This window comes from Sesamum indicum, linkage group LG11 (genome assembly GCF_026168435.1).
Source record: "Sesamum indicum cultivar Baizhima isolate 11 linkage group LG11, ASM2616843v1, whole genome shotgun sequence".
Classification (NCBI taxonomy): domain Eukaryota; kingdom Viridiplantae; phylum Streptophyta; class Magnoliopsida; order Lamiales; family Pedaliaceae; genus Sesamum; species Sesamum indicum.
In genome coordinates, this window is record NC_142667.1 from 15555760 (window position 1) to 15573820 (window position 18061).

The 18061-nt window shown below is 34.5% G+C and overlaps 3 protein-coding genes across 6 annotated transcripts; all 3 read right to left on the minus strand.

The window, feature by feature from the left end:
- Nucleotides 1-4408: 4408 nt before the first annotated feature.
- LOC105174402 (Tetratricopeptide repeat (TPR)-like superfamily protein) lies at nucleotides 4409-5839 on the minus strand. The gene has a single exon (XM_011096498.3). The coding sequence runs from the start codon at nucleotides 5703-5705 to the stop codon at nucleotides 4623-4625; it is 1083 nt and encodes a 360-aa protein (XP_011094800.1). The 5' UTR covers nucleotides 5706-5839; the 3' UTR covers nucleotides 4409-4622.
- Nucleotides 5840-6709: 870 nt separating this feature from the next.
- On the minus strand, nucleotides 6710-9002 carry LOC105174403 (uncharacterized). 3 transcript variants are annotated; one of them, XM_020698153.2, is made up of 4 exons: nucleotides 8679-8818; nucleotides 7721-7776; nucleotides 7412-7517; nucleotides 6710-7069 (listed from the first exon to the last, which is right to left on the minus strand). In XM_020698153.2, exons 2-4 carry the CDS (start codon nucleotides 7757-7759, stop codon nucleotides 6951-6953), a joined length of 264 nt encoding a protein of 87 aa, XP_020553812.1. In that variant the 5' UTR covers nucleotides 7760-7776; nucleotides 8679-8818; the 3' UTR covers nucleotides 6710-6950. The 3 variants fall into 3 exon arrangements, 2 of the variants coding, with proteins under 2 accessions (XP_020553812.1, XP_011094801.1); XM_011096499.3 differs by lacking the exon at nucleotides 7721-7776 and having other exon boundaries at nucleotides 8679-9002; XR_016062754.1 differs by having other exon boundaries at nucleotides 7038-7069; nucleotides 7716-8816.
- A 1290-nt stretch (nucleotides 9003-10292) lies between these two features.
- Nucleotides 10293-16766, minus strand: LOC105174405 (serine/threonine-protein kinase AFC1). 2 transcript variants are annotated; one of them, XM_011096501.3, is made up of 12 exons: nucleotides 16412-16766; nucleotides 15350-15515; nucleotides 14044-14070; nucleotides 13752-13905; nucleotides 13617-13665; nucleotides 13387-13501; nucleotides 13124-13215; nucleotides 12313-12469; nucleotides 12161-12225; nucleotides 11750-11847; nucleotides 11559-11664; nucleotides 10293-10823 (listed from the first exon to the last, which is right to left on the minus strand). In XM_011096501.3, exons 1-12 carry the CDS (start codon nucleotides 16526-16528, stop codon nucleotides 10665-10667), a joined length of 1305 nt encoding a protein of 434 aa, XP_011094803.1. In that variant the 5' UTR covers nucleotides 16529-16766; the 3' UTR covers nucleotides 10293-10664. The 2 variants fall into 2 exon arrangements, with proteins under 2 accessions (XP_011094803.1, XP_011094804.2); XM_011096502.3 differs by lacking the exons at nucleotides 10293-10823; nucleotides 11559-11664; nucleotides 16412-16766 and having other exon boundaries at nucleotides 11746-11847; nucleotides 13752-13940; nucleotides 15350-15462.
- Between the last annotated feature and the right edge of the window lie 1295 nt (nucleotides 16767-18061).

Here is an 18061-nt window from a genome sequence, read left to right on the forward strand (position 1 = left end):
CGTAATGTCAATTTAGGCTGCCCCACAGCTACCAGATAACATCAAATTATCTTCTTTTATTTTGCCATTTTGAGCAGTGTGCTTTATAATTTCTGCATACCATCATACATTTGTCTTTTTCTTACCACATTTAAAAAACCAAAAAAAAAACGCTTCTTTGTAATTATTCCGGTTAAAATAATTTAATTGTCATAAATTATTTTTCTCTTTTTGTCAAAACTCATTAAGATGTGATCCAATTTAATAATTTCACCAAATATACTAATAAGTCAAGTTAAATTTATATAGAATTAAAAATTATAAATTAATCACCGTTATTCCATAATATCGTCACATAATAAGAGGATTCGATGAGGTTCAAACCCGTAATATTCACGACAACCGAGAGTTTTAGTTGTAGTGGTAATAGACTCATCATGTGCCAATTTCCCAATTTTAACGCCACCATCTAACTTAGAGGCGGTACCAACCACAGATGAATTATTGCAAATTTCAATTAAAATCTTAACCACCACAGTATATAATTTATTTAGGTAGATTGTCATGAGATGTAAAATTCTTAGACGATTTGGAATTTAAATTACGTATCGGACATGCATTGTACTAAACATAATTTAATATTATGTACATTTGTATCGTTCGAGACAGACGTATCTAATTATATCAAGAACTCGATTATGGTAAAAGTAAAAGTCAATCTACGAACAAGGGTTCGGCCAAGTTGTCGAAGAAGACAAAAACATCTTGAATTAGGAGTTGTTAGACTAGGAAAAAAAGGCTATACTAAGAGCAGATTATGTGTCATATAGGCTGATTATAACAGCACAAATAGTCAATTAGTGATTCTCTAACATAAATAGGATAGATCTACTTACCTGACCAATTTTTGACTTGAAGGCCATAATACTAAAAGAAAAAGCTTAAAGTTAATTATCCTGATTAAAGTAATATTAGCCGGTCGAAATCCACCAAAATTACTTTTTAACTACCATAACTTAGTGGAAAGTGCACCGAATAATTCGGTCGTTTTAGGTAAGAGGGGGTTTGAATGAACTTATAAATTATCACAAAGTATTCAGTATTTTTTTTAAATATATATATATATATTATATGTATAAAAGATTTAAAAATAATATGTCTTTTTTAAATTTATTTAAATTTTTAATTAGTATCTTGCAATAGTGAAATTATTGATGGCTAAAATAGGAAAAGTGAGTAAAGTAGAGGAAAAGAGATGATTGCATGGTGGGGATGTGTAAAAGCGTGTAATTGAAGTTAAGGAAATAGATTATTAGGTAGCGCTTTTAGCATTGATGTTGTTCCTCATTCCTCTCCTCCCCAAGTTTAATGATTTCTTGAATCGACTTTTATTTTACTAATTATATTTATTACTACAATAAGAATATCAATCAATATATTAAATATTTTTTAAATTAATTATCATACTCAAAATCAACAAACAAAGAAGCTACTGTTAAAAATAATCCAAATTTAGATGCATTATTAAACATAAAAAAAAATGAAAAACCTGATTCGAATTACCGTGGAATCAAACTATTATATAATAGAACAACCACAAACTTGTACGCGGTTGGACCTATAGAAAATTTACTATATAAATTACAGTTAGATGAGAAAATATAAGTCAAAAATTCAAGTCCCAAGAACTAACTTGGAGAACCAGTTTCGATCATTATTTGAGTAAAAGAACTATATCGAGAAAAGACAAGTATATGAATGTACATTTCATTACAATCAATAATTCAAGAGACCAAGAATTATATTTAAAGAAAGAGAGAGAGAGAGAAAAGAGAAAAAAAAGACATGTGTTTTTATTTTGGATCCAGCTGCTGCCATTATTTACACATATATTATTCTCTAGTATGGTTATAATTTTACTGGGCTATGTTCCTTAGAGGAAATCCTAATAATTTGGGTGTGGAGATATTGAGTTCAAAATCTATTGAGAGCGTGTGTGAATAGGTGCTTGTGTGGATGACTTTAAAAAAAAAAAAAAAAAAAAAACTTTAATGGGCTATGGTATCACATGCATGTTTATGTATTATCATATCTGGGATTTCCATTCTCTATTTTTTTTCCTATTTTGGACAAAAGATGATAGTAATGTTTGTTTGTGACATCAAATTGTTCGCCAGGTCCAACACTGTCTGAAATCTGATTTGTCACATATGTAGAAATAGGCATCTTTCTCAGCTAAAGAGAAGGTCCAGTCCAGGTTTCCATGCTTAAATTATTGTGCTGGCTCTATCACCTATACTATATAATTTAAGCTGCATAGGACGAGGTGAAAAAACTGGAGTCAAGCTGCATGCTGTCTAGGCACCAACACCCGCTCCAACAATCTCAAGACAAACATGCATTAACAAATGAAGTCTAATTTAGTGTACCAAACTGAAATTATACGAGGTTTACTACCACAACTTGTTAGAAATACGAATTCCTTCATCGTTTAGGAATATGAGAGCGTGCGCGAAAGCTCACAAATCACGAGGTCTACCAACAGTCTGAATTATAGGAAAGCTTGATCTTCACCGTGATCTCTCCTTAATTTTGTTAGTATTGGATGAATCGAATGTTCAAATATTCAAAAAAATTATTGGGAAAGAAGACATCGTGGGGTAGCTTACAGCGAGATTTCAGAATCGTGCTTTAATGACGCAATATTGTTAAGAGAATCCCACAGGGATGTGGGGGAGCCCGACAGGGTAAACATGTCGAATCAGCCGTAAATGGCGAGACTAGGCAAAGGTGAAATGATAAGAAACCTTGCATTCCGGGATTTGCGTTGTCCTCTTTCAGACAATGGCATCACATGATTTTGGTTGAAAAGCCCTTGGAAAAGAAGCCATCAGATTGAAGTGCAATTGTTCAATCTCATTATGAAATTCAGGAGCCAAAAACAGTCGATCCAATATCGACAGAAACTCTCAGTTTTAGACACAATCATGAGTTGAGTGGAGAACAGTTCATACTACAGTGAAGAATTCACTGGCTAGTACAAGATCAATGTTTGCAGCATAAATTCGTTGATTTACTCCAGAAAATACACGAGAAAAATGGGAAATAAGCACTGAACTGAAATGGGAATACACTAACATGATACCGATTTCGATCAAACATCCTTACAGTAATTAAAATGCAATATGCTAACGAGGGAACTGCATGATACGTATATATCAGACGCTCGACCGATGTTTCTGATCCATGCAAATTATATTCTCAAGCTACTCGCTCACACCATCAGGTTGGCTTGGCTCTCGTATCTACTTAGAGAAGATTATGGGAAGACGGAAGGAAATGTGAACAATCGTTCGACTAAATAAGAACACAAACTTAGCAACTTCGACAGAGATCCGGCGGGCAACAGATTTGTCAGTTGTGTCCAGGAGAGTAGCTCGACAAATAGAGCATTCTTTGTTCGTTCGTTCATAAATAGTTCATTTTCACATTTCTATGTTTCCAGTAATATTAGTCTATAAGATTCTTTCAAGACCTCATTCCAAGAAGATCTAGCTTAATTACCATACAAATAATCTGAAGCACAAAAGGAAGAAAATTGAGAAAACATAAACTTGGTAACTAGAAGTCAGATGGAGCTAAATTTAATTTAGAAATGAACAAGCACACACATTTACACGCGCGCCCAAATTTAATTTAGAAATGAACAAGCACAAACATTTACACGCGCGCGCCCAAATTTAATTTAGAAACGAGCAAGCACAAACATTTACACGAGCGCCCGCACACACACACACAGACATATTACATAAGTGTGTCTTTGCCAATGTATACTCTTGTTTCATCTGGTCCTCTTCAAGAACAGTACATGATATGCTCATATGGATAAGCTGATCTATCACAAACTTGCATGTAAGAATTATTTAGTATACTTGAAATGACCTACGAGGACTGGTACAATTAAATGAAATAAGCCTGTGGTATTTTAAGAAATATACCAAATAGCATTCAACTGAAACACCAAGCAGCAAAGGATTTAATAACCTTCGTATAGTCATCCCCAAATCATTCTTCCATCGTTCACAACTACCGTTCCCGTTATTTTGACTTGCATTGCACAAAAAATTCTATCTCACAGTCAATTATTTCTAGGCCACTTCTTATTCAAACCAATGATATAAGTTACAAGTAAATTTTAATTTTTTCATAATAATCCCAAGAATGAAATTGTAAGGCAGAACAGCATGGTCTAAAGCAAGGAGTACGAGTTCATATTGATCTGCATAGTAATTAGTTGGAAGCTAATTAGAAACTGAAACACGATCAAGCAGACCTTATGGCATGTCTAATTGTCTATTTAATCAATAGTCATCCCCAGGGGGACAACAGAGCATAAGACCGATGCAATTGTCTTTTGCTTCATTCGCCGTATCCTGAATTTTAGATAATCTATTGATATTGAAATACCATGTTATCATTCTCAGCCACAAATCTTTACCACCTATACTTCATCCAATAATTACTACATTGCAGAAAATCATAAACATCACCTAAACATTGGTATCAAAAAATAACACAAACCTATCTGTCACACCCTCATCAGCAACTGTTAACCCGCTACGAGAGGAATAACGGCATAGTCCCTAACTCTTTGCCATAGCTCTCTGATTCTCCACCTTCTGCGCGAAAAGTTTTGTAGCAATCATATTGTCATCAAAATAGCTAGCGTAAGGGTGCCCCTTGGGAACCAATCTCCTGTACTTCTCAAAATTCTTCTCAGCCTCACCGTTTTTCCTCAACAAAGTATAGATTATTCCCTGACACAGATATGGCCTAAAATCCCTCGGCTCCTCCTTCACCAACTCCTGATAAACCTTCAATGCTTCATCATATCTTCCCTCAAGCACTCTAATTTGAGCAAGCAACAGCTTGAAATCCCTCAAATCACTCTTTTTATTCTCCTTCTTGCACAATTTCATCGCCTCCTCAATCCTCTTCTCAATATCCCCCAACTCTTTGCTCGATTCTTCTTGCGACGCCACAGTCACCAGCCCGTGATACGCCTCCACACGGAAAGGGTCCTTCATTAACAGCTCATTGAACCCATTCTTTGCTAACTCAAGCTCCCCATTATAAGCATACAAATGGGCTCTCATCATTGGCCATTCAACTTCTTCTGGCTCAAGTTCCATCAACTTATCTAGAATCTCAATAGCTTCCGGAATCTTTTTGCTCTTTACCTTGATTTCCATCAAATTCTTCAGTCCATCTACATCACAAGGGTTGGAAAGCAAGTGCTCTTCCAGAGATTTTTCCCTTTCTTCGTCAACAATTGCATCCTTCTCAGCGGTTTCAACAGTCGGAGGGGGCGAAATTGGCTCGGCAATGCAGGGTTTAAAGTTAAACCCAAACCCGGTGAAGAAAAGTGCGGCGGCAGTGATCGTTGTGACGACGGTGGCTCTCAAAGACGAAATCCCGGGTGTTGCGTTTTGATTAGAAACTTGAAATTTGAACAACTCCGGTGGTGTACTGGTGTTCTTACCGTTTGGGTCTTGTAGAGAAGCCTTGGTGGGTGAGAGAGATAATGGCCGAAGCGGCGGAGGGGGGAATCTGAAGGAGAGGGAAGAGAAGGGTTTTAGGAAAGATGGACGGTAAGGATGGAGCGATGGAATGAGAGGCAGGTGACCGCCGGTAGGTTTAGCAGCGACGAGATTCAGAGTATTCATGGCGGTAGGGTTTAGACAGTGAACTCAGCTCTAAACCCAATTGATAATAACGGAAAAAGGTTTTGACTGTAAATGGAGAACAAAAAGACGAACGAACAATCCGGTTATACTCTCTCCAAATTTCTCCGGTTTAATCTAAAGTCGCTTTTCCACCGTTGGTGAACTTTATCCGATTCGCACCATTCTGGGCCGAAACGGAACAGGATGAAACTGTTCTTACATGGGCCCAAAAATTATGGGCCTAATGGAGAATGGAATTTCTTCCAACTCTCAAAGGCCCATTTATATTTTCTGCCATGCTCCAATATTCTTTAGCCCAGGTTAAGTAATCACTATTTAGATCTCAATTTTCATGAAAAAAAAAAAAAAAAAAACCTATGTTTTATTTGGAGAATGAAAAATTCTTACACAAATAAGATTTAGTCGAATCAAACTAATCATCTGTCAAGTGTGATGTGTTCTTGAATTATAGACCAATCATACATAAAGTGTATCATATTTATTATATAATTACTTTAAATTTAACCAAACTCGATCCAAATTAAAATTTTCGTCTGCAGAACATATGATGCTCACTCTGTATTGTTATTTTTGAAAAAGACGTGTCGGGCTTCTACGGTATTGGATTTTGGAGTGAGAAGTTGTTGTCACACAAAATTATGTACGAGAAGACTAAATCTTGAGACAAGATTCGTGGTTTTAATTACAAGACATTCTCTCTCAATCAATTTCATAAAGTTATCATTATCCAATGCGTGACTTAAATTTTTATACGTAATATATTAATTATTAGGTGTTTTCTTTTTATTATCGTCCAACTTAAATTTGTGGTCGAGAGATAATAATATATTTATACATCTATCAAAGAAATATATAGATTTTCGAGGATAAATATTTTCAATTCCCCCTTAAAATTATTACTTTTCTTTTTTTTAATGACAATACTATAAAGATTTCCAATTTCTAGAAACTATATATTAATTTTATTAAAAAAAAAAGAAAAATTATAATAAAGTATATTTTATTTCATTTAATATATAAAAGAAAACATCCGTTTGATAAGTGAACGTAGTATAATATTTATGGGTACGGGGAGAGAACATTAGAATGTTGATATGTCGTAATCTTACACATACATTTTCATAGAAACGGACAAATGGTCCATGGAAACACCAACGTCGTTGAAACAAAACACGACTACTGATACGTGGAGTGATTGGTGGGAAGAATTCAGTACTTTGGTCGCTAATCTTTCTTAGAAGAATGGGGAAGCACGTTTCTCATGGTACGGCTGCTTCCCTCCGATCTTTGCTTGGTGTATGCCTCAAAAAACTCTGTGTTCTCTTTCTCCAGCTCCTTCCACACTGAGTGTTAATATGAAATAGAAACAGTACACTACTCACTAAGACTAACAAGGAAGCATGCACCTCATTGTTACTGTTTTTGCATCAAACTCCATCGTATTCCTCGTTGTACAAAAATAACGCATTAATTCGAGAGTGTTTGAATGTAATAAGTTCTCAAACATCTTTTAAGATGTTTTGACGAGCTTATAAGCTTAGACAAACACCCTCTTAGTCGGGCCCACATATATTATATGACAAGTGTGTTATATTTCTCTTGTCATTGAATTAAACATGACACGTACGGACGAGAATGGTTGAAAGATTGAAAGATGATTGGTGGTTTATTAATTATACATGTACCTGTGGAAGTGATGATTGGGTTGATATTTGCATGTTTGGAGAGAGCCTCCATGCATTCCTCTTTGCTCATCTTGAATACTATGCACTCTTCTATTAGATGTTGCACCTGTTTTATTACATCATTCCATCATATATATATGTATATATATAATCTTAATTACTACCACAAAAACACACACACATATATATATGTACACTCAAAACTATATATGATCTTCCAACTATATATGTATAAACCAAATTTTTAATACAAAAATGAAACACCGTATCGTAAAAGAACGAAAATAGGAAATCAAGTACGTACTTTACCTTATGGATGTATTTTGCAGAAGATTCAGGTGATCCCATGATTTTTCGTGCTGATACTTTTATTTTTAAAAAAATTAATCGAGATGAGAAAATATACGAAATGGGATGGTTCGTCCTATAACATATAAGAATAATAGGGAAAAAAATGACAACTATACCCAATATTCAACATAGAGGGAAACAAGAAAAACGAGGGTATACAAAGAATGAAGAAGAAGGAGGTTAAACCTTCTTGATGATTTCTTCTTTGAATATATAAAGAGGTTTTATTGTGTGAGTCATGTTATGGTGGGGTAGCTAAGTCCCGCGTGGGAGATGATTGCTGATTGGTGGGAGAGGATTAGAGGAGATTCTGTTAACTGGCCGTCTTTTGTTGCATTATCCACGTTATCTTGGGCCCACAGGCAGAAAGTGGCCCATCCATAAGATTGGGCCCAGTCCCTGTGAAGCCCAGTTTCGACAAGCTTTCATGTATCACGTTACAAAGTAATTGATACTGGGCCCACCAATGGTCCAATTTGGCCCACGGTAAATCCAAAGCTGACGGTTCTTATAGTCGCCGTATGTTGTCTTTCTCCATCACAACTATTCAACACTTTGATTTATTGCGAAAAACAAGTAATACTTATTTTATTCTAATTTTATATTTTTTTTTTCTATTTTTCACATTTCTGGTGTATATTTGCATTATTTCCTGGGAAATAATAACATGCCCCCTTTTTTTTTCCTGGAATTTTCTGCTCCAATTTATGAAAAAATTAAGGATTAAATGAAATTTAGGTCATTCGACATTTTCGTCATTTTAACTTGTTTAGGATAGTATTTTAATCTTATATATTTTATTGTAATAACAAGATGGGGTGAGCAATGTTTGGACATGAAAAAGAAGTAGCGGCTCCATTTTACTATTCCGGTTGAAAACAGTTTGTAGTTTGGGGAAAGTAAGCAAAGTTTGTACCTGAATGCAGTTGTTGTGATGGGCACTCAGCACATTATCAAAAGACAACATTCTTGGAGTTGTGATCAGTTGTGGGAGTCTAATGCATGTTATCCTTACCTTCCTCCCACATGACATCAAGAACATCATCCTGTCTTTGTGGCCATCCATGCGATATGGCCTTCCTTTTTATCAAACTGCATGTCTCCACAGACTTATCTACCTTTCCGCATATGTAATTAGATCTACAAATCAAGTAGCGGGTATGGAAGAAGAATGAGCATATAAAAACAAGAGATGATGAGGGCAAGGCATTTTGGTGAACTGTAAAACAACAGCACATGTAGATGAGAGCATAATTGATGAATAGCATGAACAATAATGCAACAGTAGATAATATTTTACTCCAAAGTGCGATTACAGCCTACAACTGATAACGACTTATTTAATTTGAGTGAACAGGCTAATTACTGAAGGTAATGATCCACTTATTGATGTGTGCAAATCTTGTAAAATCAAATTTTGTCTACCTTATCATTTCACTAATACAAAACCATTGTATTAATTAATATTATCTCCTACCTTATTGTCTGTCAATCTCACGACTTTCAGATTTAATCCTCCCTGTTTTAATTATGTGAGTGAGGCCACGTATATATTTTAATTTTGTTTGATGAATGATTTGGGATGACAAGGCTCCTCACACTGTCATCTTCTGTTCCACCACCTATAATCCTAGCTTTGATAGGAACGAGCTGTGGAAACACACTCGACATGTGTATAAATATTTTTTAATAATTAAATTAAATAAATAACAGATCAAATTTTATAATATAAACTGACTTGAACGTATATGAATAAAATTTTATTGATATAATTAATTAAATGAAGAGATAATTAAGTGTAGAAGAAACAATGTAAATAATAATGGTATAATAATCAAATCTACATCCTGCCTACCAAAGTAGATTTCTAACTGAGTGGTATTCGAGTTTTAGGTTTCATCAAACACATTTAAAGATGCTTGATATCTTATAGACTGAGAACTTGAGATCTTATAAGTTGTTGAAAAAAGATAAACAATTTTACAACATATTTAGATCATATAGTAAATAGGCTTATTTTTTTTTTCTTTTTAAATTAAACAAACACTATTATGTCATAGTTGAAAACTATGAAGTATTATAAGCTCTCAACTCTTCAAGAAAGTAAATTATGTCCTACTTCCTCAGGTGAGTGGACAGGACAGGACAGGCAGCAAGTGAAAGGTCTCCGTGACAACTCCGCCTCGCCTAACAGAACCAAAGAGAGCGAGCTCCACAAATACTAGACTTAGACTCCTTTACAATCTAGACCTTTACTACCTATATTTACACCTCTGCAATTAGATACTACAACAGGCTCTAATAAATATCCATCGCTCTGGGTCCAAATTAAACACAAAAAATATTATTTTACCCCTTCTCAGTAGGAGATTTGAGGCAAAGGCTGGCTAATTCTTGGGTCAGATCACTCAATTCACACCCTTCATAATAAGTTCGTTTCAATCAACAAAACTCTTTCTGTTGGAATAAAGACACCGGACTCGTAAGACATAATGAGTGAGTCCAAATGAACTGCAAAGGCAAAAGGCAATGAAAGGCCAGCTGTAACGAGCATCATATACAACAGAAATGGGATATATGTATGTACTCATATTTCTCCCAAGTGATGGACACGAGCAATCATAACGGACAAAAACCAGAAAACCAGAAAAACAACAAAAAAAAAAAAAAGACAAACACCACAAACCTGAAAAAGTAGCATATTTTACAACACAATCAGGCATGGAGTTAGTACATTTCAAGTTATTATGGTAGCAGCCAACATCCTAGTGTGCTCTCCAACCCCCTTTCCATTTCCCCTTTTTTATATCTATTTTCATTCACTTCTGCGACGCATGTGTATGTGAAGTATATTCTTACCCTCCGGGCTTCTCTTCATTCAATCTTCAATAAGATTTCCAATTCACAGTGGATATCCAAACCTTCTAAGGTCCCTTGTAAAAAAGGGGTGCCCTAGAGCTTCTCTTGCTTTAAGTCGTTCTGCAGGGTCATACCGCAGAAGCCCTTGCAAAAGATCAATCAGATCTCCAGCCGAGTGGTCTACGTGTTGCATGATCAGATTCTGGCATACACAATATGGAATAGAGAAGTAAAAAGTCGGGACATGCAAGGAAGCTGACAACAAACATAACAATTTATTCCAAGAGTAAAAGCAGAAATTCTTTGCAATTAAACAAGATTCATTTGTAAAATGTTCAACAGTATCCAAGCTCTATTCCCCCCAAAAGGAAAACCTAGTTGTTGAAAAATTTTCTCGTGTGCAAAAGATCAGCATTTACTTAAACAATCACCTCTGACTTATGCAAGTTTTGATATACAAAAGAACCATATTCAAAAACTTTAACATGCAAAACAGCATGTAGACTTTTTATACAGAACTAACGAGCAATGACACACAAAAGAATCCCACTTAAAACCTTTACGTAACTTTGACATGCCATTACAAGTCAAAGGAGACAAACAACATAGCAACCAACCATAATGTCCAGGCACACAAGTTAGCAGAAAACTTCGGTAAGAGCTCTCGAAAACAAAATGAAATGTTTTTCTTCTGAATGTCAAAACAATAAAGGGCGACCAACCCATTCAACCACACCATTCTTATTGCTGACTATCGCATCATATTAAAAATGTATGATAATAACCTTCAACTTTACACAAGATAGAATACAAGAAATAGCCACGTAGATAAAAGAAACTACACACTGAGCCAATATAATATAGAAAACACCCAAGGTGTTTACTTTTTCAAACACTTAAGGAACATTTTTTTCACTGCACAATTGACTAATAGTACCTGGAGTCGGGGTAATTTCCAAACTGCTCTAATACTTTCTCTGGAAGTTGCACCCTCTGGCCAATCCAACCTTGAACCCCTTCTGAAATATTTCTCAGCACGACGGCTATAAAAGAAACAAAGAAATAAATATAAAGCCTCACCCTCACAGCTTAAATCATGGCAGAAACAAAAGAATCAACAACTCTTACTCGGCTCGTATAATCATATGTTGAGGCAGTGGACCCAACACCCTTTCCATCATTGCAAGATGTTCCAAGTTCTCATGGGTCTGGAAAAGTGCCTCGCCCTGTCACAGATTTGTAGCACTAATAGAAATAAATATGGTTGTATCACTTTAATGCTTTTCAAAGACATATTAAATGTTAATTAATTCGTATTGGGATCAAATGACTGGGCAGTAATCAAGCAACCTAATCGACCAAGAGTCAGCAGAAGAATTTTTGTGACAAAAAGATGAAATAAGAAATCAAGGTGCACATAACAAGGAAACAATAAAAGAAATCAATATATGAGGAGAAATATTCAATTGTAATCAATCTTTCAAGAGGCATATCCTATTGCAGGAAAGGGTTTAGAAGTATAACCGATCAGTTACTTACAGAGCACAATTCCACGAGTATGCAGCCTACACTCCACATATCACAGGGATAGTTCCATCCAAGACCTTATAAAAGTAAAACAAGATCACCCACTGATATAAAATGCAAAATCTTAAATGCAAATGGAAATATATGAAAGAGTCGCTAATTACCCAAAATAACCTCTGGAGCACGATAATGGCGTGTAGACACTACATAATTGTGATCTTGATGTTCAAATGTGGTACTACCAAAATCAATAAGTTTTATAGCACTAGATTTGGGTAGATTTTTGAAGTAGGAACCATCTTTTGCAGATCTAGATAGAAACTGCAACACAGGCACAAGGGCAATGAAAAAAACCAGCCACAGGAATTTATACAGTATAGCCAAATTTAATAGCAGAAAGACAGTGGTGATAAGCAATTCAGTGTAGGAAATATAAGTCTTTAACCTCAAAGAAACTTCATCACAAACAATAGGGGAAACAAAAACCATCAGCACCAGAACTTAAAGTTGAGTAAGCAAACTACTAGGCACAAGCCTGTGATGTTAACCCTTTGTATTAATCAATAATATAATTAAAACTGTCAAAAGACACATATATACACTAATTGAGAAGCAAGTCAGCAACCTTGACAGAGTTCAGTAGCAGATGAATAAGTGGCAGAAGAAGTGACAAAAATTATACTAAAGTACATATTTACTCATAGAGATTCTTTCTCTTAAAGCTCTAACATCAAATCATTGAGTAAATGGCATTTATTTTCAAGGAAAAAACTACAACAAAAGACTCAAGAGTAATTTTGAGATGATTGAGGTAAAAGAACTCAAACCGAAAAGCAAGCAACTCAAACTAACATAAGCCTGTCAATTAAGAACCCTTCACAAAACTCTAGCATCATTCAGAGTGCAAGACACTAGTGAAGAACTACGAGGAAAGTGAAAACAACTGTAACAGAGATGCATGCTATAAGAGATTACCTTATAATCTGGAACTTTAATATACTCTGAGGAAACTAGAAGAATATTTTCTGGTTTTAAATCGGTGTGAATCAGGCGAAGATCATGCATAACTGCAAGGAGAACCAACAATGATAAGCAAGAAGACCAATGACAGATTTATACTTCTGCATATGGGGTGGGGTGTAAAAGCAGTCTAGCGTTGCCAAAGATATGGCTTCTGTTTAGTAGAGTCGAACAGTAAAAAGGGAGGAGAATAGTGTTGCAAAGATATGTTCACACACATGCCACAGATTCCAAAAGTTGTCGGCCAAACTCCCGAACAAGATCAATGGGAAATGAACGATAGCTGTTTTTGCGTAGAAAATCATATAAGCTTGGACCAAGCTTCTCAAAGACCTGTTAAGACCATTTAAATTCATCCGCAAGTATTTAACTCACAGAATATTTGGGCATGAAAGATCATCATACCCGTTCAAATTTAAGCAAACCATAAACCATATTAAATACTTACAATACAAATATGATTACGATAGTCAAACCAATTCCGTATTTGCACACAACTGCACAGAATGAAACAACTTACACTAAAATCACTTCAATTTTCTAGAGCTGATAAATAAAAGCAAAATGAAAATAAGAATCTCACCGTGTGCCACAGATATCATGCCTTCCTAGTTTCTGTAAAACATCAATTTCAATCATGGCGGCTTCCCGATACTTCTGTATTGAACGAACAACTTTAATTGCAACAATCTCTTTCCTGTCATTGTCCAGACATTCTAGAACTTGCCCAAAAGTCCCTGAAACCATTCGACCCCATAAATGGTAAAAGATCCTACCAGAGGACCAAATGAAGACAACTGTTACGTGATGTTAAAGTATCACAAGATATATGAGGGGAGTCAGTGGAAATATTGGTAAATAAAGAATCAACTAACCTTCACCCATTTTACTGAGTATCCTGTCTGCAAATTGAGGGACAAAAAATTAGAGAAGGATGAGCAAATAGATTAATCAAAAATAAACAATCATACTACTTATGATGCTCTCCATTTTATTTCATGATACTTTAGGATTAATATTTATACTGTTCGATAATTAGAAAATATGTTTTAGAATAAAATAAATAAATATACTATAGCAGGATCTTTCACAAAGTGAAACGTTAACTGTTTAGAGTCATAGAATTGTATATTCCGGGACATTGGATGAATTAGGGTACTGGGAATAAATTTGTTATTCATTAAAGATTAGGATCATACAGTTAGAAAATTGGAAAATTTGTCTATCCCAGAAGAACAAAAAAAATCATTCTCACTTCCCACAAGAGTAAGAAAGTTCTTCATCTGGAGCACAGAGGCAATTTCTGCAACTTAGCAATTACAACTTTTCTATTTGTAGCATAGAAGTGATTACTGCAATATTTAAAGAAGTATACAGCCTATTAGGAAGTCTTTGCTAAAATTGCCTTACTGCTCTTCCTGTTCTGTTTATTGTAAAGTGGGTATCATCAAACAAGGAATAACTTTCTCAAACTTATAACATACAACCTAATTAATTATAAACCGAATGACACGCATAACGAAAGACTGGAGTACCAAAGAAGGAAATCTGTGGAAAACAGTATCATCCACGCATTTTAAATATGACCCGCAATAATGGGGAAGGATTGGATGCATTCATGCATTTATGAGGTGTGTAATGGTACTATCACATGTCTAGAGTAAAATAAGGAGGAAGCTCAACACATAAGAAATCCACATACACAACAAAGATGTCAAGACATGTAGCGTGTTCAATATTTTCAGAGCTATTGAATCATGACATCAGGACTTGAGGGCCCACGACTTTGTTAAATCGATTTAGCAACAGACCAGTTTCTCCAGTGTACACTTAAAATGCAGAAACAATCTAATATGGCCAACATTTCCAAGAATATTATTGTGCAACTATTTATCTATACTAATAAGATCAAGAAGATAGTCCAATAGTCAATTGATTAATTTAACTGCTCCTATGAGGGGGAAAATGGATTTCAACGGCTCTCAAAAAGGCCCAAAGTTTGCCTTCTCTTTCCCCTTCTGCATAGGGGCATACCTCTATGGTTTATAAGTTCAAGCAAGAAAAGATCGTCACAAACATTGGAAAGGAATAGGCAAAACTGTCACATTGAGAATGTCTCAAAGGTATCGGAAGGCAATGCATCTCATAAAGAAACTTCTCAGGTATCTCAGGTATACTTACAACGAGGAGTTAAGTTCTCCCCAATAGCAAATACATAATGCCCATCTTTATCATCCGGTCTCCAAGGTGGAGATCCATTACGAGGGATCCCCTTATAATATATCGATGAATATGCATAATTAGGGAGTGTAGCAAAATCTTGGGCACAGTATATATTTGGAAGAATCTGCACAAGAAACAAACTTCAATATTCACAGGAAAGAAATAATAAACAAGCTTTTTGAGCACGCGGACGACACCTAAAGCAGCAAAGTCATATAAATGTTTTTCTTTCTAACTTCACCTCAAAAAAATTTTCTAGTTTTCACACCACCAATCATTATGTATGACCGTGCATTCTAGCAATACTTGGTGCTTAAAAGTTACAAATGTTGGACATACATTATGTCAAAAAGAATAACATTCATGAGAGAGGGGAAAAGAAACTAAAATTATTATCCACATGACAAGTGAATTTCAAATGCTCCCGATTTGACATAAGATATTGAGCCACATGCACCTGTGTCTGAAAATCAATCTTTCCTTTGAATCTTACTAAAAATCTGATTTGACATAAGATATTGAGCCCACATGCCTGGTGTCTGAAAATCATTCCTTCTTTTGAATCTTACTATACATCGGAGGCTCACCTGCTTGCTTGTAGACCTTTTTCTTTTAATTATTTTTTAGGATAAATATGATTATAACCATCATAACCAGAAAATATAATTCCATATGTCTTCAATTTCCCCTTTCTTTATATTTCCCAGAAATGGACAACATCTGAACACTTAATTTGGGAAAAGGAAAACCATTAGAAAACGCAGGAAAGCAGCATCACGAAATCGTAAAACCTAAAAATCGACCCGTCAAAAAGTCTATATAGAGAATCAAATTAATCCTCTGAACTAAATCGACACAGAGAAAATGTAAAATTTCCACTCACTCCACACTGATCATTTAAAGTATCCAAAACAGTTCATATTAAACAAAACAACACACAATAAAAAAATCCATGAACCTACATTAATTGCAAGTGTAAGCACTCCGATAACAAAACTAAAATAGGGTTTAGAAATGGACCTTTGGAGGAGCAAGAGGAGGAACAGCAGGAGGGATATCCCATGTCAAACGAGGTCGCTTTCGAGGTCGTTTATCCATGCTTCTGTGCGGGAAATCCACCACTCTTTGGGTCTCCATTCATATGGAAAAGCTAAAATCTTAATTGCCGGAGAAATATGAGAAAAATATCATAATTAGTCAAAAGGATGATAACCAAGCCGTAGTTAAGCAAATTTGCGCGAAATTTCAGAATCGGATTTCCATCTAGGGCATGATTTAATGGATTTTCCCCTTCTCCTTTCTTGAGAATTATTTTAGAGTAATAACACTCAACGCAGAGCAGATCTGAGAGGAGAGAGAAAAAGTCTAATGAACGGAGACGAGGTAAAGTAACCTTAGTTAGTTAACCATAGTTAAGCTTAAATTCGGGTTTAGGATATTTCGATCCGCTTCTTTTAACGAGTCGCTATCTCGTCCTGTTATCGTCAATCCAGGTTTATTCGTTCTGACCTAAAATCGTGGTTATGGCTTATACTGCAGATCAAAAGGAGAATAAACTATTAGCGCTTATTGGGCTTTTCCATTTAATTGGGCAATCACGTTTTCGTTGATGGGCTGAATTTGAAATAGGGGCAGATTTTGTCCCAATTTCACCATTAACCCATTTTGAATAATATTTGTAAATTGTTTAATTATTTAATACATATATTTGTAACTGAAAAATATTTTTAATATAATATTATCTTGTTTAAAATTTATAAATAGCAATGATTTATATAATATATATAAAATACCCAAATTTTAAAAGTTAGATCCGAAGAATGTGGCAATAAGGCTAATTCATAACATATTCAAAATAGGGTGGATTCTACGTTGGGCCAAAATCTTTTGTTGGGCTATCACTTATTTAACATACAACAAAATAATTGAATTTATATAATTAGTTATCATGGTACGATGTTCTCCATAAATATTTAAAGAAGAAATTATAGTGTAAAATGAAAAAAAAATATTAAAAATCAAATTATAGTGCGAGGAAATGAAAAGAAAAATGTCCGTGAGAATTAAAAAATAGAATGAAGTGATGAGAAAAAAATAAATTATAATTACTTTGTTTATTAAAAATATGGATATTTGTGAGAGAAATAAACATGAAGAAGTAAAGTGAGAAGAAAAAAAGATATGGAATAGTGCATTGGGAGAAAAAAAAATATTATAATTGCGGGATTATTAAAGAATATTAAATTATTATTTGACCATTTTCTTTTTTTTAGAAAATAAAAAATGATATTTGTGTATTAAAAGTTGGTATAACGAAAAATGTGTTCTTTTATAATAGCAACCATAAGGATTCAATAATATTTGAGAGCTTGTTTGGTTTGAATGAAGAACGAATATATGAGAAAAGCACAAGTAAAATTGGATGTTTAAAGAAGTTCCATATTTGGTTAAAAACAAAATTATGGAAAAATTTAAATGTTATGTAAATGAAATTCTTTAGGAGCTCTTGTTTTTTTTTTTAAGCAAAAGTAGAGATATAAGACTAAAAAGAAAATATGTATATATATATTTTATTTATATATTACATACAAACATAATATATTTACCAAAAATACTTCTTATAGTTTGTGATGTTGACATTTAAATATGTCATTCTTCTTATTGTTTGAG